This window comes from Dipodomys merriami, unplaced genomic scaffold (assembly GCF_024711535.1).
Source record: "Dipodomys merriami isolate MVZ:Mamm:240054 unplaced genomic scaffold, mDipMer1.0.p SCAF_201, whole genome shotgun sequence".
NCBI lineage: Eukaryota > Metazoa > Chordata > Mammalia > Rodentia > Heteromyidae > Dipodomys > Dipodomys merriami.
This window is the reverse complement of record NW_027203394.1, coordinates 1,807,890-1,831,079: the sequence shown is the minus strand read 5'-3', so window position 1 is coordinate 1,831,079 and position 23,190 is coordinate 1,807,890. Positions and strand designations below refer to the sequence as shown.

At 49.4% G+C, this 23,190-nt stretch overlaps 1 protein-coding gene across 1 annotated transcript in view; it reads right to left on the bottom strand.

Annotated features, from left to right (window-relative positions):
• Hsd17b4 (hydroxysteroid 17-beta dehydrogenase 4) overlaps positions 1 to 19,889 on the bottom strand; it is a 56,746-nt gene extending 36,857 nt beyond the window's left edge. The window contains exons 1-9 of the mRNA XM_070031539.1: positions 19,772 to 19,889; positions 18,351 to 18,404; positions 11,139 to 11,246; positions 10,461 to 10,520; positions 9,835 to 9,856; positions 9,696 to 9,742; positions 8,126 to 8,210; positions 5,255 to 5,442; positions 1,629 to 1,720 (exon numbers count right to left, since the gene is read on the bottom strand). Coding sequence (XP_069887640.1) covers positions 1,629 to 1,720; positions 5,255 to 5,442; positions 8,126 to 8,210; positions 9,696 to 9,742; positions 9,835 to 9,856; positions 10,461 to 10,520; positions 11,139 to 11,246; positions 18,351 to 18,404; positions 19,772 to 19,829 — 714 coding nt within the window. The 5' untranslated portion in view covers positions 19,830 to 19,889. The remainder of the gene's footprint in view (positions 1 to 1,628; positions 1,721 to 5,254; positions 5,443 to 8,125; positions 8,211 to 9,695; positions 9,743 to 9,834; positions 9,857 to 10,460; positions 10,521 to 11,138; positions 11,247 to 18,350; positions 18,405 to 19,771) is intronic.
• Between the last annotated feature and the right edge of the window lie 3,301 nt (positions 19,890 to 23,190).

Sequence of the window (23,190 nt, the reverse complement as noted above, 5' to 3'; positions counted from 1 at the left end):
TAAAGTGGTAAAACTAATGTTTATTTTTTCAAAAGTTCAATGTTGGAGTTGGGCAAGTAGCTCAGTGGTAGAGTGCTTGTCTCACATGCATGAGGCCCTGGGTTCAATTCCTCAGCACCACATAAACAGAAAAAGCTGGAAGTGGCGCTGTGGCTCAAGTGGTAGAGCGCTAGCCTTGAGCTGAAGAGCTGAGGGACAGCACCCAGGGCAAGAGTTCAGGCCCCATGACCGACCAAAAAAAAAAAAAAGTAATGTTAACACTAACATAAATAGTAAGTGTAACTACTGATCTGCCACACCCAGACTGAATTCTTGCTACACTGAGAACTCGTGTCCCATGCTCAGAGCTGTCCTGGGGAGGCTGCTGTGTACCAGGCTCTATGCTCAGGGTTTGGCGTGATTAACATCTCTTACACAAGCCCCAAGAAAACTAAAACTCAGAAAGGTTAGCTCATGTAAAACTCCTGCAAGTCAATAATTACCAGAATAAGAATTCAAAGTCTAACCTAATTAACTCTAAATCTCAAGTTCTGTGCTTCTGTTTTATCAGACAGTTTCTTAAATCAAAGAGACTTTCTGGGTTTTAACATATTAAATCAGACCTTTTCTTACTTGGGAAGATTAAGTTTGGACAACTAAGGAAAAATGTAATTTACAAAGCTGCTGTTATCTCAAATAAAAACACTAATCCACATCATTACCTACTTTCATTATTTTAATCATTCATTTATTTTATCCTTTTTGGTACCAATACTAGATCTTGAAATCAGGGCTCAGGCACTGTCCCTGAGCTTTTTCACTCATGGGTAGCGCTCTATCGTTTGAGCCACACTTCGCTTCCAGTCTTTGCTGGTTAAAGTCCTACCTGGGCTGGCCTCAGATTTCAGCCTCCTGAATAGCTAGGATTACAGGAGTGAGCCTCCAGTGCCCAGATTTTTTTTTTTTTTTTTTTTTTTTTTGCTGGTCATGGGCATTAACTCTGGGCCTGGGCACTGTCCCTCAGCTCTTTAGCTCAAGGCTAGCGCTCTACCACTGGAGCCACAGCGCCACTTCCGGCTTTTTCTGTTTATGTGGTGCTGAGGAAACGAACCCAGGGCCTCATGCTTGCAAGGCAAGCACTCTACCACTGAGCCACCTTCCCAGCCCTTTTTTTTTTTTTTTTTGGAGACAGGGTCTTGTGATGTAACAGCTGGGCCTCAAACTTAGGATCCTCCTGCCTTCATCTCCTAAGAGCTGGGATTACAGGTATCTGCCACTTGACACTTGTTTCTTGGTGATTCAATAAACTAGTACTTAAGAATCTACTAGACAGGGGCTGGGAAGGTGGCTCAGTGGTAGAGCGCTTGCCTTACATGCCTGAGGCCCTGGGTTCGATTCCTCAGCACCACATAGCAAAAGAAAAAAAAAAAGAATCTATTAGACAGTGTCGTGGCACATGCCTGGCTGAGTCAGGAGCGTTGAAAGCCAGGTAGGCTATGAAGTGAAACCCTATCTCAAAAGCAAAGCAAAATATCTATACAACAAGTTATACTAAGGGATAGAGTATTAGAAATGCAGGCATTTGGAAAATACTCATTTAAAATCGGTTTTTCACACTTAATCACACAAAGCAGGGCATTTCAGAATACCTCAAATAATCCACCATTTTCGTCACAACTCTCATGGCAAAGCCAGAGGACCAGGGGTGCCACATAGTCGGGCTTTAGGGCTTCAACAAGATCTGAAACACAGGCAAGAAAGGTTAAAATAAGTAACTGTACAAGTTTGTGCAATTTACTGTCTGAAAGTAACTCAAAGGGTCTTCAGGTCGGTGTGTTACTGTGAGGAGGGTCTTCAGGTCGGTGTGTTACTGTGAGGAGGGTCTTCAGGTCGGTGTGTTACTGTGAGGAGGGTCTTCAGGTCAGTGTGTTACTGTGAGGAGGGTTTTCAGGTCGGTGTGTTACTGTGAGGAGGGTCTTCAGGTAGGTGTGTTACTGTGAGGTGGGTCTTCAGGTAGGTGTGTTACTGTGAGGAGGGTCTTCAGGTCAGTGTGTTGCTGTGAGGAGGGTCTTCAGGTCAGTGTGTTACTGTGAGGAGGGTCTTCAGGTAGGTGTGTTACTGTGAGGAGGGTCTTCAGGTCAGTGTGTTGCTGTGAGGAGGGTCTTCAGGTAGGTGTGTTACTGTGAGGTGGGTCTTCAGGTAGGTGTGTCACTGTGAGGTGGGTCTTCAGGTAGATGTGTTGCTGTGAGAGCAGGTACAGGGAGCTGCAGAAGACCAACCAGCGGCTGCTGCCAGAAAAGCCAAGGCAAGCCCTGAGCCAATCAGACCCCGGCCCCACCTCCTCCCCAGGGCCCGCCTCCCCAGGGACCAAAGCAAGCCCTGAACCCAATCAGACCCCGGCCCCGCCTCCTCCCAGGCCCCCAGCCCCCTAAGCCCACTCCGAATCTGCATCCATCCCATGATCACAACATGGAACAAGTCTGGCTCTTACGATCTAAGCTCTGGAATCTTCTCACAGAAGTGTCCAGAAGGCTGCTTTACAAATTACTCCAAGCACTTCCGCTCTAACCAAGCAGACAAGATTAGCCATCACAGGTGGATTAACCATCACAGGTCCAGAAAGCTGAACTCACTGACTTTCCTACCCAGGCTGGCTTTGAACCACGATCCCCAGAACTCAGCCTCCTGAGTGGCTAGGATGACAGGCTGAGCCCCCGGTGCCCGGCCAAATAGAGTATCATTCTTAAATGGACAAAAGATTTGAATAGACACCACCCTAAAGAAAACAAACACACAACAAACAAAGTCGGGAAGAGTGACCAGCATCTGAGTTATTGCCACCACCAGTTACCTGAGGGCCCTGTCAGAGAAACCCCAACTCCAAGACCACTTCCACCGCTGAGGGCATGGCACAAAGACCACTCAGTCTCTGGTGGCGGGAACCCAAAATAACCCAAAAGTAACTAAACAGTAACTGTTCTGCCATAGCCAACCAGCACGCACCCAACAAACTGAAATTTATGTCCACACAAAAACCATCCTGTGGCTCACGCCTGAGCTCAAGGATAGAAGCCAGCCCAGGCAGGAAAGTCCATGAGATTCCCTGCCACGCCTACTCCAGTGGAGTCTGCCTAGCATGGGAAACCAGCTTTCAGACCTGAGAATGGGGCTTCAGAGACCTATCTCTGAGTATTGGGACTTCGCTGAAGTCTACCTCAGAGAATGGGGCTTCAAAGAGGCCTACCTCCTGGAAAGGCTGGCAAACCCCTGGGAAAGATGTGTTTCTGCTTTTCTTCACTGTGTAAGAGTGCCTATTAATCTTTTACTGTTTCTACTGCTCTTTGTACTTACTCATTGCCAACGTTCCCTTATTCAAAGCTCTTTCTTAAGAGTATTGACGACTCCAATATCTGATGAGTGTCTTAAAAATATGACTAACTCACCAGAGTTAAGTGCTACCCTGAAAGCCCCTCTTATGGAGGCTAGTAGACAAGTCATAAGCAAATATAAAAGTATTGGGGGTTTCACAAAGTCACTTCAGCAGAAGGAATTGTTTGTAAGGGATTTACAAGAAGCTGTAGGCCAGCTAGAACAGAAAAAATATATGGCAATTGCTGGGATAACTATTTAGGAGAAAGAATTTCCTGCTACTCTCTTTTATTTACTAAGAGACTTGCTAGATCTAGGTCTCCTTGGTGTTTACTATTAAAAAAGGAACAGGAAAGATCTTATGGGACAGTTAAGGCCTCTATAAAAATAGGTAATGGTTAATTGGTGACAAACATTGTATTTCTTAGAGATAAGCTGGAAACAAGTGCCTATCAGGTGACCAGCTGGTGACCACCCAAAAATGAAGCCCTGCAGCAAGATTGTGTAACCTTTTGCCCTTTCTCATGGAGACTCTTGCTATAAAAGTCTGTTCTCCTCTGCATTAAATCGCACTCAGCATCCACTCCTCTTGTGTGTGAGTTGTCTGTCTGCCATCTCCCCACCTATTCCAGTTCCTCCCCTAGGTGTCCTCCGTCGTCCCGACAGAACCCGGTCCGAGGCAATTCCCATCTTCAGCTAACCACCACCAAGCCAGAAGCAGAGCAGTGGGTCAACTGACAGATTGCCAGCCTTGAGTGAAACACATGCATGCACACGCGTGCACACACACGTATTTATAGCTGCTAAATTCCCAACTGCCCAAAATCAGAAGCTACCAAGATGTCCCTCAGAAGACACAAGAATAAACTGCACCATAGCACAATCATTGCTGAATGAAAGCGGGGATGACCTTCCACCCCAGAGGCAGCTAAAAGTCCAGGCACGTCAAAGGACAGTGAAGTACTCTGCATGATGCAGTAATGCCGGGTAACATTTACGAAAGATCTGACAGCTGTACGACCAATGAACCCCAGTGTAAGCTACTAACTTCAGCTAATCATAACTATCAGAGGCTGGGAAGGTGGCTCAGTGGTAGAGCGCTTGCCTTGCATGCATGAGGCCCTGGGTTTGACTCCTCAGCACCACATAAGCAGAAAAAGCCGGAAGTGGCACTGTGGCTCATGTGGTAGAACACTCGCCTTGAGCTGGAAAGCTGAGGGACAATGCTCAGATCTGGAAAGCTGAGGGACAATGCTCAGATCTGGAAAGCTGAGGGACAATGCCCAGGCCCAGAGTTCAGACCCCACGAACAACAAGAAAAATAGTAACTATCAATACTGGTTCACCATTTGTAACACACACACAACTTTTTAACAAAAACAGTGGGTAAGAAAAGTCCATAAAAACTCTTCCCAATTTTTCCATAAAGCAAAAACCACTCTAAATAACATTACTTTCTATAATTAACATGTATCTTATTTCACACACATTACAGTTTATAATTATATGCACAATTATAATTATTATAAAAGACTAAGAATGCAATTATCTTGCCTCATTCTATGAAAAATATGGATTGAGGCTGGGGCGTGGCTCAAGTGAGGCCTGCCTTCTTCATGTCTGAGACCCTAAATTCAACCCCGGTAGCAAAAAGAATAAAAAAGAAGGGAGGGAGGGAGGGAGGGAGGGAGGAGGGAGGAAACCATGTGTGTATCTATGCAGATAAAAAGAATAAAAGTTTACAGTGGTCTAATTACTTTTCAGCATTTCCATTGTGCTTTTGATTTTTACAGAATCACAAATTGCATTCAGTGCTCTGAAACTGAAAACAGAACCACCATGTATGTACTTCTGCAGGTCACTGCGCACACACTGGCCGCAGCACTAAGCAGTCACGGCTCCCTACCTTCTGGCAAGACCGTCTGAGTCATGCGGGACCCGGCGTTAGGGGCAATGGTGTTACAGTGGATGTTGCTCTTCTTCCCTTCAATCGCAAGCGTATTTGCCAAGCCCAGGATGCCCAGCTTAGCAGCACTGTAATTTGCTTGTCCAAAGTTGCCATATATTCCTGAAGCTGACGAAGTCATAATGATCCTGAAAGAAACACACCACAGCAGCCCCTTCGTGTGCTCTGAGAGCATCACCAGCACAAGCCCACGTTCCGCCCACTTGTCAGAGCCACTGGAGGCCCTGTCCTAGCGCTCGGTCGGCACTCCTACACCCACAGTAGGGCTGGCTGAAATAACCTCTATGTAAAAAGAATCCCCGCCAGAGCGGAACCAATTTAAAGATCACATATTCAGTATCTACAAGGAACATAAACAAGTAACACCTAAGTTAAACTTTCAGCACAAAGTATCAGATCAAGCTGTTCTATTTCCTGTGCTCCTCACCTTGCTACTGCCCGTTCTGGTTACACTGACCATCTCATTAAAGCAATGCATCTTACACACATCTCAGTAACCATCAATACTGGTTCACCATGTGTAACACACACACGGTGGTTTAACAAAAACAGCGGGTAAGAGAATTCCATGAAATCTGTCCTCCCAATTTTTTTTTTTGGGGGGGGCGTCCGGTTGTGGGGCCTGAACTCTGGGCCTGGGCGCTGTCCCTCAGCTCTTCAGTTCAAGGCGAGCGCTCTACCACTTGAGCCACAGCGCCACTTCCGGCTTTTTTCTTTTTTGCTTATGTGGTGCTGAGAAATCAAACCCAGGACCTCATGCATGCAAGGCAAGCGCTCTACTACTGAGCCACCTTCCCAGCAAAAACTACTCTAAAAACACATTACTTTCTATAATTAATATGTATTTTATTTCACACACATTACAGTTTATATGCACAATTATTTTATCATTATTAGAAAAGACTAAGAATGCAATTACTCGCCTCAGTCTGTGAAAAATATGACTGAGGGTGGGGCGTGGCTCATCACGCGTACACACAGAGTAAGTGTGTGCGAGGCCTACACACAGCTAAGGGGCATCCCCACACTAAGCACTCGCGCCTAGCACTGCACAGAGCGAGCACACGGAACACACCAAGCACTCGCGCCTAGCACTGCACAGAGCGAGCACACGGAACACACCAAGCACTCACACCCAGCACTGTGCACAGAGCGAGCACACGGAACACACCAAGCATTCACGCCTAGCACTGTGCACAGAGCGAGCACACAGAACACACCAAGCACTCACGCCTAGCACTGTGCACAGAGCGAGCACACGGAACACACAAAGCATTCACGCCTAGCACTGTGCACAGAGCGAGCACACGGAACACACCAAGCATTCACGCCTAGCACTGTGCACAGAGCGAGCACACGGAACACACCAAGCACTCACACCTAGCACTGCACAGAGCGAGCACACGGAACACACCAAGCACTCACACCTAGCACTGCACAGAGCGAGCACACGGAACACACCAAGCACTCGCGCCTAGCACTGCACAGAGCGAGCACACGGAACACACCAAGCATTCACGCCTAGCACTGCACAGAGCGAGCACACGGAACACACCAAGCATTCACACCTAGCACTGCACAGAGCGAGCACACGGAACACACCAAGCATTCGCTCCTAGCACTGCACAGAGCGAGCACACGGAACACACCAAGCACTCGCGCCTAGCACTGCACAGAGCGAGCACACGGAACACACCAAGCACTCACACCTAGCACTGTGCACAGAGCGAGCACACGGAACACACCAAGCACTCACACCTAGCACTGTGCACAGAGCGAGCACACGGAACACACCAAGCATTCACACCTAGCACTGCACAGAGCGAGCACACGGAACACACCAAGCACTCACGCCTAGCACTGCACAGAGCGAGCACACGGAACACACCAAGCACTCACACCTAGCACTGTGCACAGAGCGAGCACACGGAACACACCAAGCACTCACGCCTAGCACTGCACAGAGCGAGCACACGGAACACACCAAGCATTCGCTCCTAGCACTGCACAGAGCGAGCACACGGAACACACCAAGCACTCGCGCCTAGCACTGCACAGAGCGAGCACACAGAACACACCAAGCACTCACACCTAGCACTGCACAGAGCGAGCACACGGAACACACCAAGCATTCGCTCCTAGCACTGCACAGAGCGAGCACACGGAACACACCAAGCACTCACGCCTAGCACTGCACAGAGCGAGCACACGGAACACACCAAGCATTCACGCCTAGCACTGTGCACAGAGCGAGCACACGGAACACACCAAGCATTCACTCCTAGCACTCTGCACAGAGCGAGCACACGGAACACACCAAGCACTCACGCCTAGCACTGTGCACAGAGCGAGCACACGGAACACACCAAGCACTCACACCTAGCACTGTGCACAGAGCGAGCACACGGAACACACCAAGCATTCACACCTAGCACTGTGCACAGAGCGAGCACACGGAACACACCAAGCACTCACGCCTAGCACTGTGCACAGAGCGAGCACACGGAACACACCAAGCATTCACACCTAGCACTGCACAGAGCGAGCACACGGAACACACCAAGCATTCGCTCCTAGCACTGCACAGAGCGAGCACACGGAACACACCAAGCATTCGCTCCTAGCACTCTGCACAGAGCGAGCACACGGAACACATCAAGCATTCGCTCCTAGCATTGCACAGAGCGAGCACACGGAACACACCAAGCACTCACACCTAGCACTCTGCACAGAGCGAGCACACGGAACACACCAAGCATTCACTCCTAGCACTCTGCACAGAGCGAGCACACAGAACACCTGGCCTCCCACCTTCCGTAGTTCTGCTTCTTCATGTGTTCCCATGCCGCCCGGGTCACCTGGAAAGAGCCCCGCAAATGAACTCTCTGAATCATATCTGAAACAAGAAATTCATTTTATTACATATTTGCAAAAATTAGGCATATCTGCTGGGCGCCGGTGGCTCACGCCTGTCACCCTAGCTACTTAGGAGGCTGAGATCTGAGGATCACGGTTCAAAGCCAGCCTGAGCAGGAAAGTCCGTGAGACTCTGATCTCCACTGAACCACCAGAAAACTGGAAGTGGGGCTGTGGTCCAAGTGGCTCCCCTTGAGCTGAAGAGCTGAGGGACAGCGCCCAGGCCCAGAGTTCAAGCCCCATGACCGACCAAAAAAAAAAAAAAGGCTTATCTTCCAATCAACGTTAACAAATACTTTACTTATCCACTTTATTTATTGTTTATGTTATATCCAGCATTCAAACACCTGCTCACCCCTCTGAGTAACTGCCTGCGTTACAGTCAGTAGTCCGTACTCGCACCTCAAAGACTCCTATACTTGGTGAGACTATCATCAACCCTGCACACGTTGAATTATAATATATACATACTCTATGTAAAAGTGTGTTAATATAAACCAAGAGCTTTACATATATACACCAGCCCTCAATGCTAACAATTAAAACACAATAGTAAACCACACAGCTCATCACCAAGACTGTATTTTACAATGCCTTCCAGTCAATTCCTGAACTGTGGTTGTCAGAAGATGCGTAAAAGGGGACTCGAGACACGGGTGGGAGCGGAGGAGACAGGAGGGGAGCAGAGAAGGGGGCCCTGCGGCCAGGCCACGGCCACACCACCGCTCCTAACCCAAGCTCCTGTCAGCAAGCCTTATCCTTCCAGCATCTTTCCAACCCAGGTAGAGCAAAGGGAGGAAGAAACACAAAGCTCTTGTTGGCTAAGTCCTCACACACAGGACGACTTCTGGGGACAGCCTCAGCACCACCCGCAGCACAGCCAGCCGCGGTCTCGGCCACTGGTCTGTTTGGGTTCTGATGGCCAATGAAGGTAACAACAGAGACGGCCAAAGAATAAACCACAGCCACCGCTGTGCAGACTCGGTGCTTTCCTTCAGGGTAAGGGGAATGGAAATGCTTCCTTTTCCCAGAGGCGGCACATTCACATTTAGATCTTGCCCTACTTTGCCCCAGACCTCCGCTGTTTTTAATTGTAAGTTGCTTGGTCTCTTCCACATCCTATTCTACTCTTGAAAAAAGAATCACACAGCCAGGTAAGCATTTTGACGACTACTTCAAAGAATACTGCTAGAAAATGGTGGCAGCCCCAAGCAGAAAAACTAAAAGAAACGAAAAAAAAAAAAGTTCTTTTACATAATTTCTGCCAAGTAATTTACCATTTTTTAAATTTATTAAATGTTTAGAGAAATAGGTATGTCCAAGTACACATCATTTCCAATGCAGAGCTCATCAACATGTATCTTAGCAGTCAAAGCAGAAAGAAGCAGGTTTTTAATACAAAAATAATTTAAATACTAAAAAGAAGAGCAGATAGCTATGCTCACGGAGACATTAAACAACTTACCCCAGTCCTCATCACTGATCCTGGAGAAGGAGCGGTCCCTCAGAATCCTAAAACATTGACATCATACACAGTAAGGAGGGAGATACACACTTACAAAGAGCTGCATGCAGGACACTATAAGTGAAAAAAGAATACTCACCCTGCATTGTTGACCACAACATCTACAATATAAAAAGACCCAAGTCACATAAGCACGTTAATTACAACTCATATTCCCTTCAGAAACTAGCTTTATGTCCACCATGAAAAGTAAGTATAACAGGTACAGAATATATCATGGTACCAGTGGCTTAATCCTGTAATCCTAGCTACTCAGGAGGCTGAGATCCTCAGATCTCAGTTCAAGTCCATGAGACTCTTATCTCCAATGAACTACCAAAAAGCTGGAAGTGGTGCTGTGGCACAAGTGGTAGAATGCTAGCTTTGAATACAAAAGCTCAGGGACAGTGCCTAGCTCCTGAGTTCAACCCGCAGGACCATCACCAAAAGGTGTTTTTTTTTTCTTTCTAATAATAAAAAATAAGGGAGGAAACATAGCAAACACAATTTTTAAAAGCCAATGAACAAGTTCAGCATGTTATACACATGTAACTGTAACACTGTCACCTCAAGTTCTTTATGGAAATAAGGTAGGATACATAAAACTATAAAACAAATCCATACTGTGATGATCAAGAAAGAGTGCTATGCTTAGTAAACAAATGTAAACTGGTGCGTTCGGAAGGTGGCAGGTGATGGGCCGGCCCCAGTGAGACCCACCCTCACCTATTCTCCCAAATGCATCCAGGGCCGTCTTCACAATCTTCTCTCCAGCTTCCACCGAGTCTGCAGGGAAAAGAAATCAGTGTCACACATGCGTTACTGTTCCTCACAAATCAGTTCTAGGCTCTCGGTCCGAGCACAGGCTAGGAAGGACAAGTGGGGGTCAGGAAACGAAGGCAGGAAGAAGTACACATGCAGTCATGGTGTTTAGTATGCACTACGTGGAAAATAAACTATGCAACCTGTGGACAGGGACACCGGGGAAAAATGGGAGAAGTGAAGGAAGGGCTGACAGTGTCCAAGAAGAATTGTACTCACTGCCTGTCTTGGGTTGAAACAAACAAAAAACAACAACAACTGCAAGCCGGGCATCCTAGCTACTCAGGAGGCTGAGATCTGAGGATCACAGTTCAAAGCCAGCCCGGGCAAGAAAGTCCATGAGACTTACCTCCAATAAACCACCAGAAAAACAGAAGTGGTACTGTGGCTTAGGCGGTAGAGCGCTAGCCTTGAGCTGAAGAGCTGAGGGACAGCGCCCAGGCCCAACAAAAACAAAACAAAAGCAAAAACAAACGCTGCCTAGTGGAGAACAAGCGTAAATAACCAGACTTTTAGAAAAGAGCCATATCTGTAACTGCTTACTGATGAGAACGGCACTGCAAACACTCTTAGAGAGCATACCATAGTTGGGCACGGCCTTTCCACCCTTCCTTCGTATCTCTTCAACAACCTTGTCTGCAGCCAAGGAGCCTTTACCAACTCCCTTGAAATCACCTCCTAAGTCATTCACTGCAAAGAGAAAACAAACAACAATGTATCTCTAGACATTCCAAATTTGTTAAAAATTAATATTCAGTAGTATATTTCTTCAATCCTCTGCCCAATTCCCTCTGCTCCTGTCCCCACCTTTTAGATCACACATGTATTCAGACAATACACCTCTTCATTTTTGAACCCTGTATAAATTAACAGAAATATTTAAACGCTGGGTCCTGGAGAGAATTTTAAACTTGCAACACTTTTCCTCCTTTGGAAGAAAAAGACATGACTCAAGGCACTTTTTGAGAAAGAAAAAAAAATTGAAAACCTTTTAATAAAAAGACACAAAGCAAGAAAACAGAGACATTTCTTGTGCTAGGGACTAAATGCAGAACCTGAAGACAGAATAGTGATTCCTGGAGAGAGCGTGGCCGGGGTGCAAACCCTAAGGCTGGACGTGACTACACATGGTGTGCACGGGTGGGAACAGCACCCCAAAACCCATGCATTTGTACAACTGATACAAATTACGAACTAAAACTACGATCCAGCAACTGGACTTCAGATGTTTACCCCAAAAAACAAAAATTAGAAAAACGAAGTCTTCAAATATGGAAGCAACGTTAGCAGTCGCACTCCCTGCAGAGCCTATTCACCACATACAGCACATATGTTTCTGCATTTACAATGCAGAAACAGACTAAATGTCCATCACCGGAAGAAAAAATGAGTAAAGATAACCTGGAAGGTGCTGGCCACTGGTGGAGACACTGTAATCCTAGCTGCTCAGGAGGCTGAGATCTAAGCAGCCTGGACAGAAAAGTCCCTAAGACTCTCATCTCTAACCAGCAAAAAGCCAGTAGAGGTTTGGCTGCAGTGGTACAGCAACAGTTTTGAATGCAAAAGCCAAGGGAGAGCTTGAAGTTCCGAGTTCAAGCCTCAGTACTGGTGTGTGTACACACACACACACACACACACACACACACACACACACACACACACACACACACACACACACACACACACACACACACACACACACACACACACACACACACACACACCCTGCTGAGGGAAACAAAATAGTCACAAAAGAGAAAGGCTGCAGAATTTCATCCTGCAGAGTATCTGAAATAGTCAAACTCAGATTCAAAACAGACTGTGGGGCTGGGAATGTGGTTTAGTGGTAGAGAGCTTGCCTAGCATGCGTGAAGCTCTTGGTTCGATTCCTCAATACCACAGACACAGAAAAAGCCACTGACACTGTGGCTTAAGTGGTAGAGCACTGGACGTGAGCAAAAGAAGCTCAGGGACAGTGCCCAGGCCCTGAGTTCAAGCCCCAGGACTGGCCAAAACAAAAAACAACAGAATGTGCTTGCCAGAAACTAGAGAGAGATTTGAAATGACAGTAATGGTTGTAAGTTCCAATCACTTAAGAGTAAGTTGTAGATCCATTACATATACAGAGCATCTAACACTACTGTGTTCTAAGGTTTTGTTTAGAGAACAGATCTCACTTTAAACATTCTTGCTATCTGTATCAACAAAATCTGAGCCAGAGCCGGGCGCTGGTGGCTCACGCCTGTAATCCTAGCTACTCAGGAGGCTGAGATCTGAGGATCGCGGTTCAAAGCCAGCCCGGGCAGGAGAGACCGTGAGACTCCTATCTCCAATAAACCACCAGAAAACCGGAAGTGGCGCTGTAGCTCAAGTGGTAGAGCGCGCTCGCCTTGAGCTGAAGAGCTGAGGGACAGCGCTCAGGCCCAGAGTTCAAGCCCCATGACCGACAAAAAAAAAAAAAAAAAAAAAAAAATCTGAGCCAGACACCAGTGGCTCACGCCTGTTATCGCTACTCAGAAGGCGGAGATCTAAGGACTGCAGTTCAAAGCCAGCCCAAGCAGGAAAGTCTGTAAGCCTCTTATCTCCAATTAAATCACAGCAAAAGCTGCAACTGGTGCTAAGTGGCAGAGTGCTAGCCTTGAGCAAAAGCAGCTCAGGAAGAGTGCCCAGGCCCAGAGTTCAAGCCCCAGTGCAAGAAACAAAAAATGATGTTTACAGTAATGATGAAAAATAAAAAAATAGCATGATTTTCAACTACTAAACAGAGCACTAATAATTTTATTAAAACAAAGTCTAAAATGTACTGAATGTGCTGCTCTGGTGGTGGGTGACTGGACTGTCAAGGATGCGGAGCAGAAGTGGAGAAGGGGAGACAGGAGACAGAAGACAGACAGACAACCTCCCTCCCCGTTCTCAGAGGTCTGTATCTTATGCCTACTTAATGTCTCTAGCTGAAAGTTTATTCTCTGCCCCTCTGTTCCTCCTTCACACCTTCCTACCTTATGAAATGGCACTCACACAAAACTCTTGGAATTCTCCTTTATTTTTCTTTTCCTTACAACCCACATACAAAGTATCAACAGGTCTCCCCATGTCTATCTTCAAAATACATCCACAATTTGACCTCTCTATACTCACCCATCTCTATCACCTTGTCCAAACTGCTACCACCTCAGTTGTGGGCTTACATACAGCCCATTGCCAAGGGCTGGGAAGGTGGCTCAGTGGTAGAGCACTTGCCTTGCATGCCTGAGGCCCTGGGTTCAATTCCTCAACACCACATAAGCAAAAAGAAAAAAGCCGGAAGTGGTGCTGTGGCCCAAGTGGTAGAGCGCTAGCCTTGAGCTGAAGAGCTGAGGGACAGCGCCCAGGCCCAGAGTTCAGGCCCCACGACCAGACCAAAAAAAAAAAAAGAAAGAAAGAAAGAAATTGCCGAGGTAGGAAACTTTATAAAGTTTATTTGGGTCACGGTTCACGAAGTGTAAGGTTGATAAAGCTAGCTACCAGCACAACCATGTTTATCACAGCATTATTCTCCTTAACTAAGATATGGAACCAGCCCAGATGCCCCTCAGCAGATGAGTGGATCAAGAAAATGTGGTATATATATACACAATGAATTCTATGCCTCCATCAGAAAGAATGACATTGCTCCATTTGTTAGGAAATGGAAAGACTTGGAAAAAATCCTATTAAGTGGAGCAAGCCAAGCCCAAAGAAACATAGGTCCCATGGTTTCCCTTATTTGCAATAACTAGTATATGTCTAGGATAATCTTATCAAATGAGCAGAAAAGCTCAAAAGCTATGTACCTATGACCATGTAAGATGATGCTAAGTAAAATGAGCCTCAAGATAGAGACAGGAGGTTTTCCTTTGTTGTTGTTTTTAATGTTCTAAGTGATTTCTTTTGTTCCTTTTGTATGCTCTTCCTCCTATGGTAGATTCCCTGTTGTTACTGTACTTGATTCCGGTGCCCTGCATCTTGTATATACCTTTTTCTAATTTGGGGAGGGAAGGGGAATAACAAAACACTGAAGCAAGGGCACAGGATGACCCATTGCAACAATGACACCCACAGGACACTGTGTTGGAAACCATCTTTGCAACTTGGGGGAGGGAGGAGAGGGATAGTGGGAGACAGGAAATGCACTCGTTACCTGACTCGTGTGCTGTGACCCCTGTACAGCATCTTCACCATGATTTGTTTTAGTAATGGCGCAAGATTGAGACACAGCGTCTCCTCTGCCAGCACGGCAGGAGGCCACACACAGATGGCAGAGCACGTGTGTCTTTCTGGACGCTCCCCACTGCCCTCGCTCTCCCGAGGAGGCCACGCACGGATGGCAGAGCACGCGTGTCTTTCTGGATCCTCCCCACTGCCCTCGCTCTCCCGAGGAGGCCACGCACGGATGGCAGAGCACGCGTGTCTTTCTGGACGCTCCCCACTGCCCTCGCTCTCCCGAGGAGGCCACGCACGGATGGCAGAGCACGCGTGTCTTTCTGGACCCTCCCCACTGCCCTCGCTCTCCCGAGGAGGCCTGGCCTGACCGTCTCACAGGAGGCTCCAGATCAGATTAGGTTTCCACACGCTTGCTGCACACACACACACACACCACGCCCAGCCGTGCTGGGACGCTGCAATAACCTCTGAGGGCCTCTTTGCTTCTGCTCCTTTTTAATAAAAAGTTAGGCAATGCACAAAGTGAATCAGTAATGTAATAATGTAATAAGCCAAAGGGTGTCCAACCCTCACCCACATTTCCACTCCTTATTCCCTAAAGCACCCGGAACACTCCACCAAACGTTTAGTCAGGTCATGCTGCCTCCGTCCTCAAGAGCTGCCCACACACGGCCGGTGACAGGCCGCGGCCTGCAACCTCCCACCCCTCCCCGTCCTGGTCCCAGCGACAGCAGCCAGTCTAGTCACACTAGTCACACCAGCTGCCACTGCCCCGAGGCAGCAGCCCCCTCAGGAGCTGGGCACATGCACATATACGCAAATACACACACACACACACACGCACATGCACACGCACACGCACACACACCCTCGGGAGCTGTGCACACACACACCCTCGGGAGCTGTGCACACACACACCCTCGGGAGCTGTGCACACACACACACACACCCTCGGGAGCTGTGCACACACACACACACCCTCGGGAGCTGTGCACACACACACACACCCTCGGGAGCTGTGCACACACACACACCCTCGGGAGCTGTGCACACACACACACACTTGGGAGCTGTGCACACACACACACACACACCCTCGGGAGCTGTGCACACACACACACACACACTCGGGAGCTGTGCACACACACACACTCTCGGGAGCTGTGCGCACACACACACACACACACACACCGAGTCCTCCACTCTCTGATGGATCTTTCAGTACACTCTGTCCCATCACCCCAATGTCCACCGTTGTTTATTACATTTATTACAGATTACCCATTACTTACTTACTGCTTCTCCACTGCTCTCGTACCAGAACATACACACTGACTACTAAACTGCTAGACTACTTGGACTACAAGACATGGCAGTACTGGTACTTGGGAGGCTGAGGCAGGAGAATCTCTGGTTCAAGGCCAGCCTGGGATAGACAGAAAGACAACATCTCCAAAAAAAAAAGAAAGAGAGAAGGACCCAATCTGATCTCCCAATGATTTCCAAGCACCCAGAACAGACCTTGCTATATAAAACGCATTTGCTACTGATTGCTCAGATGAACAAACCCAACTGATGCCGAGTCTATTAACTAACTGAGCTTCACACGGGGTTTTTAACAGGCTGACAGCGAGCAGCTGTTCCAGAGCGAGTCCACGGGCTCGTCTGCTGAGCTGGGACCAGCCCACTGGGGATGTGGGCACGCTTACACGGCTCACCCAAGCAAGCTGGAGTCTGCATGCTTCCCTGACACCTCCCTCCTCCGGTGGGCGAGCATAACACACTTAGTCGGCACACTCCAGTGACTACAAGCAAAGCACTGTGCAACACTGGCTGAGGACGCACTGCTATCTAGTTCAGAGATGGTCTGCCGCTACATGAACAGAAACTCAGGGACACTGGGGAGCAGGTACATCCAGTTCTTGAGGTTCAGTGCTTCCACAAAGTTCGCTGTTAACAGTGTTAACCTAAGCATGGTTCCTCACGCCTTTAATCCCAGCACTTGGGAAACTAAGGCAAATAAATAAATTCTGCAGTTTCACAAAGACTGAATCCCAACCTTTAACACCAAACCTAATCTAGCTCTTTAGCCAAACTTAGCAAATATTTTACTTCTGTTTCCTTGGACTTTTGGCCAGGACTTACTGCAATGAGGCACATTATCATCCAAGTTTTATCTTTCCTTTTTCTTTGTGTGTGTGTGTGCTAATACTGGACTTGAACTCAGGACTTTGCACCCTTGCTCAGCTTTTCTGCTCAAGGCTACACTCTTCCACATGCGCACAACCTCCAATAACAGCTCTTGATTGGTTAAATGGAGATAAGAGTTTCTCTGCTGCATCTGTCCAGGCTGGCTTCCAATCAGAATCCTTATTAGGAGTGCGCCCCTGGCCCCCAGCTGAATGTTATGTTTTCCTGCACTCAAACACTGCTCCTGTGAATTTAACAAATACAAAGGCAATAGAAAAAGAAAAGTGGATCCACAGACACACACTGCTGCTGTAGCCTTTTGGGGATTGTTTCTGTTTACCCAGATGGGGGTCTCACCCTGTATGTCAGGCTGGCCTTGACCTGCTGCCTCCGTCTCCTGAGGACCAGGGCCACAGGGCACTGCCACGCTAGCTGCCCTGCACCTCTATGAAATAGGCATTATTTATTCACGTAATCTCAGATACACCAGACCCAGCCCCCAAAAGAAATATGTCAACAGTGAAAGAATGAGCAAAAGACACTTTCCTTGCATAAAACAATACTCTAAGTCCTTTGGGAGACAGAAAAAAAAACAAGATTCTTTTACTTTAAAACTTATTAGAAAGGATCTGAAAATTGAAAATTACAAGATTGAAGGTATTAAAAACCAAACAGTAACATTTTAAAAAAATAAAAACATCGTAATAGCTCGTGTCACTAGTCTGAGTTCTTGCTAGGCAAGCCTTCAATCCCTTGAGGCATGCTCTCCAGCTCTGTGTGTGTGTGTGTGTGTGTGTGTGTGCGTGTGCGTGCGTGCGCGCGCACGCGTGCATACATGCATGACCATACTGGGGCTTGAACTCACAGCTTGGGCTCTGCTCTGGCCCTTAGCTTTTTCACTCAAGGGTAGTGTTCTATCATTTGAGACACACCTCCACTTCCAGCTCTTTGCTGGTTAACTGACGAAGAATCTCACAGATTTGTCATCCTGGGCTGGCTTCAGCCCATGAAGCTCCTGGGTGTTCTGAGTAGCTAGGATCACAGGCATGAGCCACCAGCGCCCAGCTACATTTGTGCTTTCAATCAAAAACTTTTGATTGACAATCCATATTTGATTCCTTGATTCCAAACCTCAGTCCTACAATTCAATTATTTTTTACCTTGACTGGCATATTCACAGGATTTCTCTTGACCTTACATGAGCATGTAAGTCTCCTATTTCAAACCCTTATGACCAAACACAAAGGCAAGAAGTTCTCTCCATACAGCACTGCACTTCATCATCAGTGCCGTGAGAAATTCTGTGAAACTACCATATTCTAAACAGTAACTTCAACCTTAAGTAAATTTCAACCTCTGACTTATTAGAAAGACAATAGCTTCCGAAACTACTAATTAAAAAACAAAAACACATCAACTCACCAACAACGGAGGCTCCTCTTTCTGCAAAAGCCAGTGCATAGGCTCGGCCTAGTCCTAATTCAAAAGCAAGACAATCAGAAAGTTGAGATGTCAGCAGGGTTCAGTTCCCCAGCTCAAGTAGCTAGTAAGCACGAATTCCACTACAGTAAGAGAATCTTCAGGAGTCTGTTATTGGTTCAACCTTGATTCCACCCTCTTCTCTAGCAACAGTGAACTGCGTTCCACTGGTGGGTGAATTTGCATGAACTTTAAAAAGGGACAGCCAGGTACTGTGAAATATGTGAAATGTATGTAATCCCCTAATCTCAATTTAAAAGAGAAGCAGAGTGGGAGAAGGGGCGGGTGGGGAGAGGTGGGGGACAATGTACTGCTTTGCAGCATGGGAACCTCTTTGTACAACTACTTAGAGATAATTAAAAAAACTTAAAAAAAAACAAACACAAGAAAAGCAAATAGACTCAAAAGGGGCAGGCGGGCGGGCGGAGGCCGCTGAGAGCCTGGTTTTCCTTCCGAGGTGTTGCACAGCAGCACTGGGGACGGCGCTGGCGGCCGGGCCTGCGCTCCCGCCCCCGGCCACTGGAGAGGCGGCGGCCGGGCCTGCGCTCCCGCCCCCGGCCACTGGAGAGGCGGCGGCCGGGCCTGCGCTCCCGCCCCCGGCCACTGGAGAGGCGGCGGCCCGGGCCTGCGATCAGAACCGGCCCCAGCAGCACAGTCTGTGGACTCGGAAAAGCCAGACGCGGGGCCGTGGCTCCAGGTGGCGGAGCCCCGCCCGACGCTCCGGCCCCCCATCCTCGGCTTCTCGCTCGTCGTCTCCGCATCCCGCACTGCGCCTGCGCCGGTGTCGGGGGCGGGCGGGCGCGCGCGGCCAGCGCTCTGCCCGGGCAGGGACGCGGCTGTGCGAAAGGTGAGCGGGCCCGGGGCCGCGTACCACACTGCGCGTGCGCGTGCGCCGGGCCCGGGGCCGCGTACCACACTGCGCGTGCGCGTGCGCCGGGCCCGGGGCCGCGTACCACACTGCGCGTGCGCCGGGCCCGGGGCCGCGTACCACACTGCGCGTGCGCGTGCGCCGGGCCCGGGGCCGCGTACCACACTGCGCGTGCGCGTGCGCCGGGCCCGGGGCCGCGTACCACAGGCGCTGTGCCCGGCGGTGCCCGGGCCGCCTCCCGGTCAGGCCGCGGGGCCTGGGAAGGTGGCCCGTCCGCGCGCGCGGAGGAGGCCGCGGCCGCCCACGGGAGGCCCGCCGCGCGCGGCCCGCACGAACCCCGGACTCCGCGCAGCCTCCCGCCGCGGGGAGGCGCGGACAGGTGCCCGCCCGGCCTCCCCGGCCCCCGCGGCGCCGAGCCCCGGCCCTCCCCGGCCTCCCCGGGCCCACCCCCCGGTTGTCACGGCGACGGAGGCCCGCGCCCGCGCCTGCGGCTCACCTCCGCCCGCGCCGGTGACCACCACCACGCGCCCGTCGAACCGCAGCGGCGAGGCCATGAGTGCGGCCCGCAGCGAGCCCCGCTCCGGCCGGAGTCCCCGGGCGCCGCCGGTGCCAGCCGCGCTGAGCGGCGAGCGGGGGGCGGGCCGCACGCCCACTTCCGGCAGACGCAGCCCGTCGCCGCCGCGGGCGCCTGCGCGGGCGCTTGGCCTGCTGGGAGTTGTAGTCCCGCGCGGCGGCGCGCGGCGGGGGAAGCGGGGCCCGGGCGCCGGCCCAGGGGACGGCCCGAGCCGTCCGACGCCCCAGGTGGGGTCCCGGGCGGACCCCAGCACTGCTGAGCGCCCCTGCGCGAGTCAGGCACGCATCTGAGCACCCCTACTCCGAGGCCCGCCCCGCCTGCGCCCCCTCCACCGCAGCGCCGGGCCGGGGTCGCCTCTGGTCGGCTTCCGCCTGATCAGATGGGCTCCCTGGAGCCCCGGGAGGCAAGGCTCGCCTGGATGCCGGGGGCCCCGGCTCGGGCCCCAGCTCCGGGGAGGCAGAGGTCGCAGGCAGGAGAGCTAAATCTCCCGAGCAAGGTAACGGCCTTCTCTGCACTTGAATCCTGACAGAACAGCAGCAGCCTGAAGTACCCGTGAAGGCTGCATATCACTCCCACTGTGTGGAATCTAAGCACAAAACCAACCCTGTCGTAATCTAGGAGAGATACATCCAGCCCAAGGCCCAAGTCAGAATTTAGGGTCTGTCAGACATTACCTGGGAGCCAGTCCCAAGATCAGTTTCCAGCTACTGACAGACCATAGCTGAGAGGAACGGGGTGAGCAAGATCAAGAACAGCCATGGGGCTGGGAAGGTGGCCCAGCGGTAGGGCGCTTACCTCACATGCATGAGGCCCTGGGTTCGATTCCTCAGCACCACATACACACAAAAAGCTGGAGATGGCGCTGTGGCTCAAGTGGTAGAGCGCTAGACTTGAGCTGAAGAGCTGAGAGACAGCGCCCAGGCCCCACAACCTACAACGTAAAAAAACAAACAAACAAAACAGTGAGTGCCAAAATAAATAGGATTTGACTGAACCAAGGCCATAAATACAGTTGTTCAAAGTTAAACAAGGTACTTAATCCGACATGGAAGGAGCGTGCTATGCAAACGTACCTCGGGGTTGTGGCCGAACCCTGGGAGGAGAAGGAGGAGCGGAGAAAGGATTAGGCACAGCAGCAGTTCAGAATTCAGTTTCCAAACCAGCTATAACCTCGACCAGTTTGCAAAGTGACTTCAGCAGAAAGTAGCTACATCAAGGGGCTCAGATACAAAGTGATTCAGGGGGACCAGGAAAGGCCCTTATAAACACGCCCAGCTCTACCTATGGAGAATGACCCAAAGCAATGCACAACATACTCTGAAATTCCCAGTCTGCTCTTTTCTCTTGTAAAACACTGAAGCTACTTGTGGTCCACTTTCTTTCTTTGTGATAAGCCAATTTTATTAGAAATAATTCATATCCACAATATATACAGAATCATCACCCATACGCCCAATATAGTTCTTGACTCTGTTAAACTGAAAACAGTCACTTGCCTCTATTAGATAATGGTTTGTAGTTGCTTAAGTGACATGTTCTGTGTGAATCGATATGAACATCAGCATGCTACCTTCAGGAGAAAAATACTGAAAAACCAATCCATCTCCTGCTTCCTTTTATTCTCTAGATCTAACCAAGACGGATCACTGTCCAGTATCTTTTTTTTTCTTTCTTTCTTTTTGTCCATTGTGGGGCTTGAACTCTGGGCCTGGGTGCTGTCCTTCAGCTCTTCAGCTCAAGGCAAGCACTCTACTACTTGAGCCACAGCGCCACTTCTGGTTTTCTAGTGATTTATTGGAGATGAGTCTCAGGGACTTTCCTGCCCGGGCTGGCTTTGAACCGCAATCCTCAGATCTCAGCCTCCTGAGTAGTTAGGATGACAGGAGTGAGCCACCAGCACCTGGCCAGTATCTTTTAATATAACCATAATAGCTTCTAATCAATCAACTAATAGACAAATGGGCATGCTTTCTTAGAACTCTTATCCTGACTGGGACTCCTAAAGGGACCTCTGGAGCTGGAGCGCCTGCCCCGCCCCTCTTTGCCACTGCCAGGAAGAACAAGAATACCATCTACAACATAACAATTCCAGGGCTGGGAAGGTGGCTCAGTGGTAGAGCGCTTGCCTCGCATGCATGAGGCCCTGGGTTTGATTCCTCAGCACCACATAAGCAGAAAAAGCCAGAAGTGGTGCTGTGACTCAAGTAGTAGAGTGCTAGCCTTGAGCTGAAGAGCTGAAGGACAGTGCCCAGAGTTCAGACCCATGACTCACAAAAACAAAACAAAAAACAAACAAACAATTCCAGAAATACTACAGCGTTGTGGCCCTGTGATTGTATATATGAATTCAGATCCCACTTTAAGAGTAAAATTTCAGTCATTTATATGGTCACTTACAATCTCATTTATATAAAATTCACATCATCTATCCCTCCTGGAAGAGGGAATCTTGTGCTTGACTTCTGCCTGACATCATGCCAACGTGATCTGCGCAAGTCAGTGCGTGGTGACACCACTTCACCACAAGAGGGAGTGAGGAGCCACAGAAATGTCTCGCGGCGCAGCCGGGTTTGACACTAGCTGTACACAAATCTGTGCGCTCTGGAGAATGCCAAGAGCTTGGTCCTTTGTGTCTCCCCCCATCCTCTTCTCCACTTTACTTTCCTGGTGCTAGGGGTCGAACCCGGGGCCTTCCACATGATAGCCCAGGGTTGTACCACTGAGCTATGTGCCCAGCCCCTTTTCTCTTTCTAATAAACCAGAGAGAAAAGCTGACTGTAAATAAAAGTAAGCTTGGAAAGGCTTATTTCTCCCTCTGCAGGCCCAGGCTGACTTTCCCCCTACGAATGCTCCCCAGTACCTTCTTAGGTTGGGGGGGGCGGGAAGGGGGTCCTGTCTCAAGTTTCAAAGGAACCCTCAGTGCTGTCTCCACTCTGATTTGCCCTCAGAGCCCAGGACCCTGGTTTAAAGGAATATTGGCTGTGTTTAACCCTTCAAATGCTCCTTGAATGAAGTTATCATCAAAGCAACAAGATGGTGTAGAGATCCAGAAATAATTTTGAGTGGCCCCAGTGAGCCCTCAGGAAGCAGAGAGAGGTCAGATGGAGAGCCTGGAAAATGTGTTTCTTGAGTGACATAAATAGAAATCCCCAGTCCGTCCTGTGTCCTTTGTACCTGGAAAGTCCCTAAGGCAGCCCAACACGCACGCTGGGTCTCATGATTACAGGGGCGTTTGGCTATCTTCTGTTTTTCATATTAGTTACCCTCAATGGTTCACAGAACTGAGTAGGATGTCTTCCTCCACACAGTTAGTCAGATATTACAGGCAGAAGTGGCAGCCA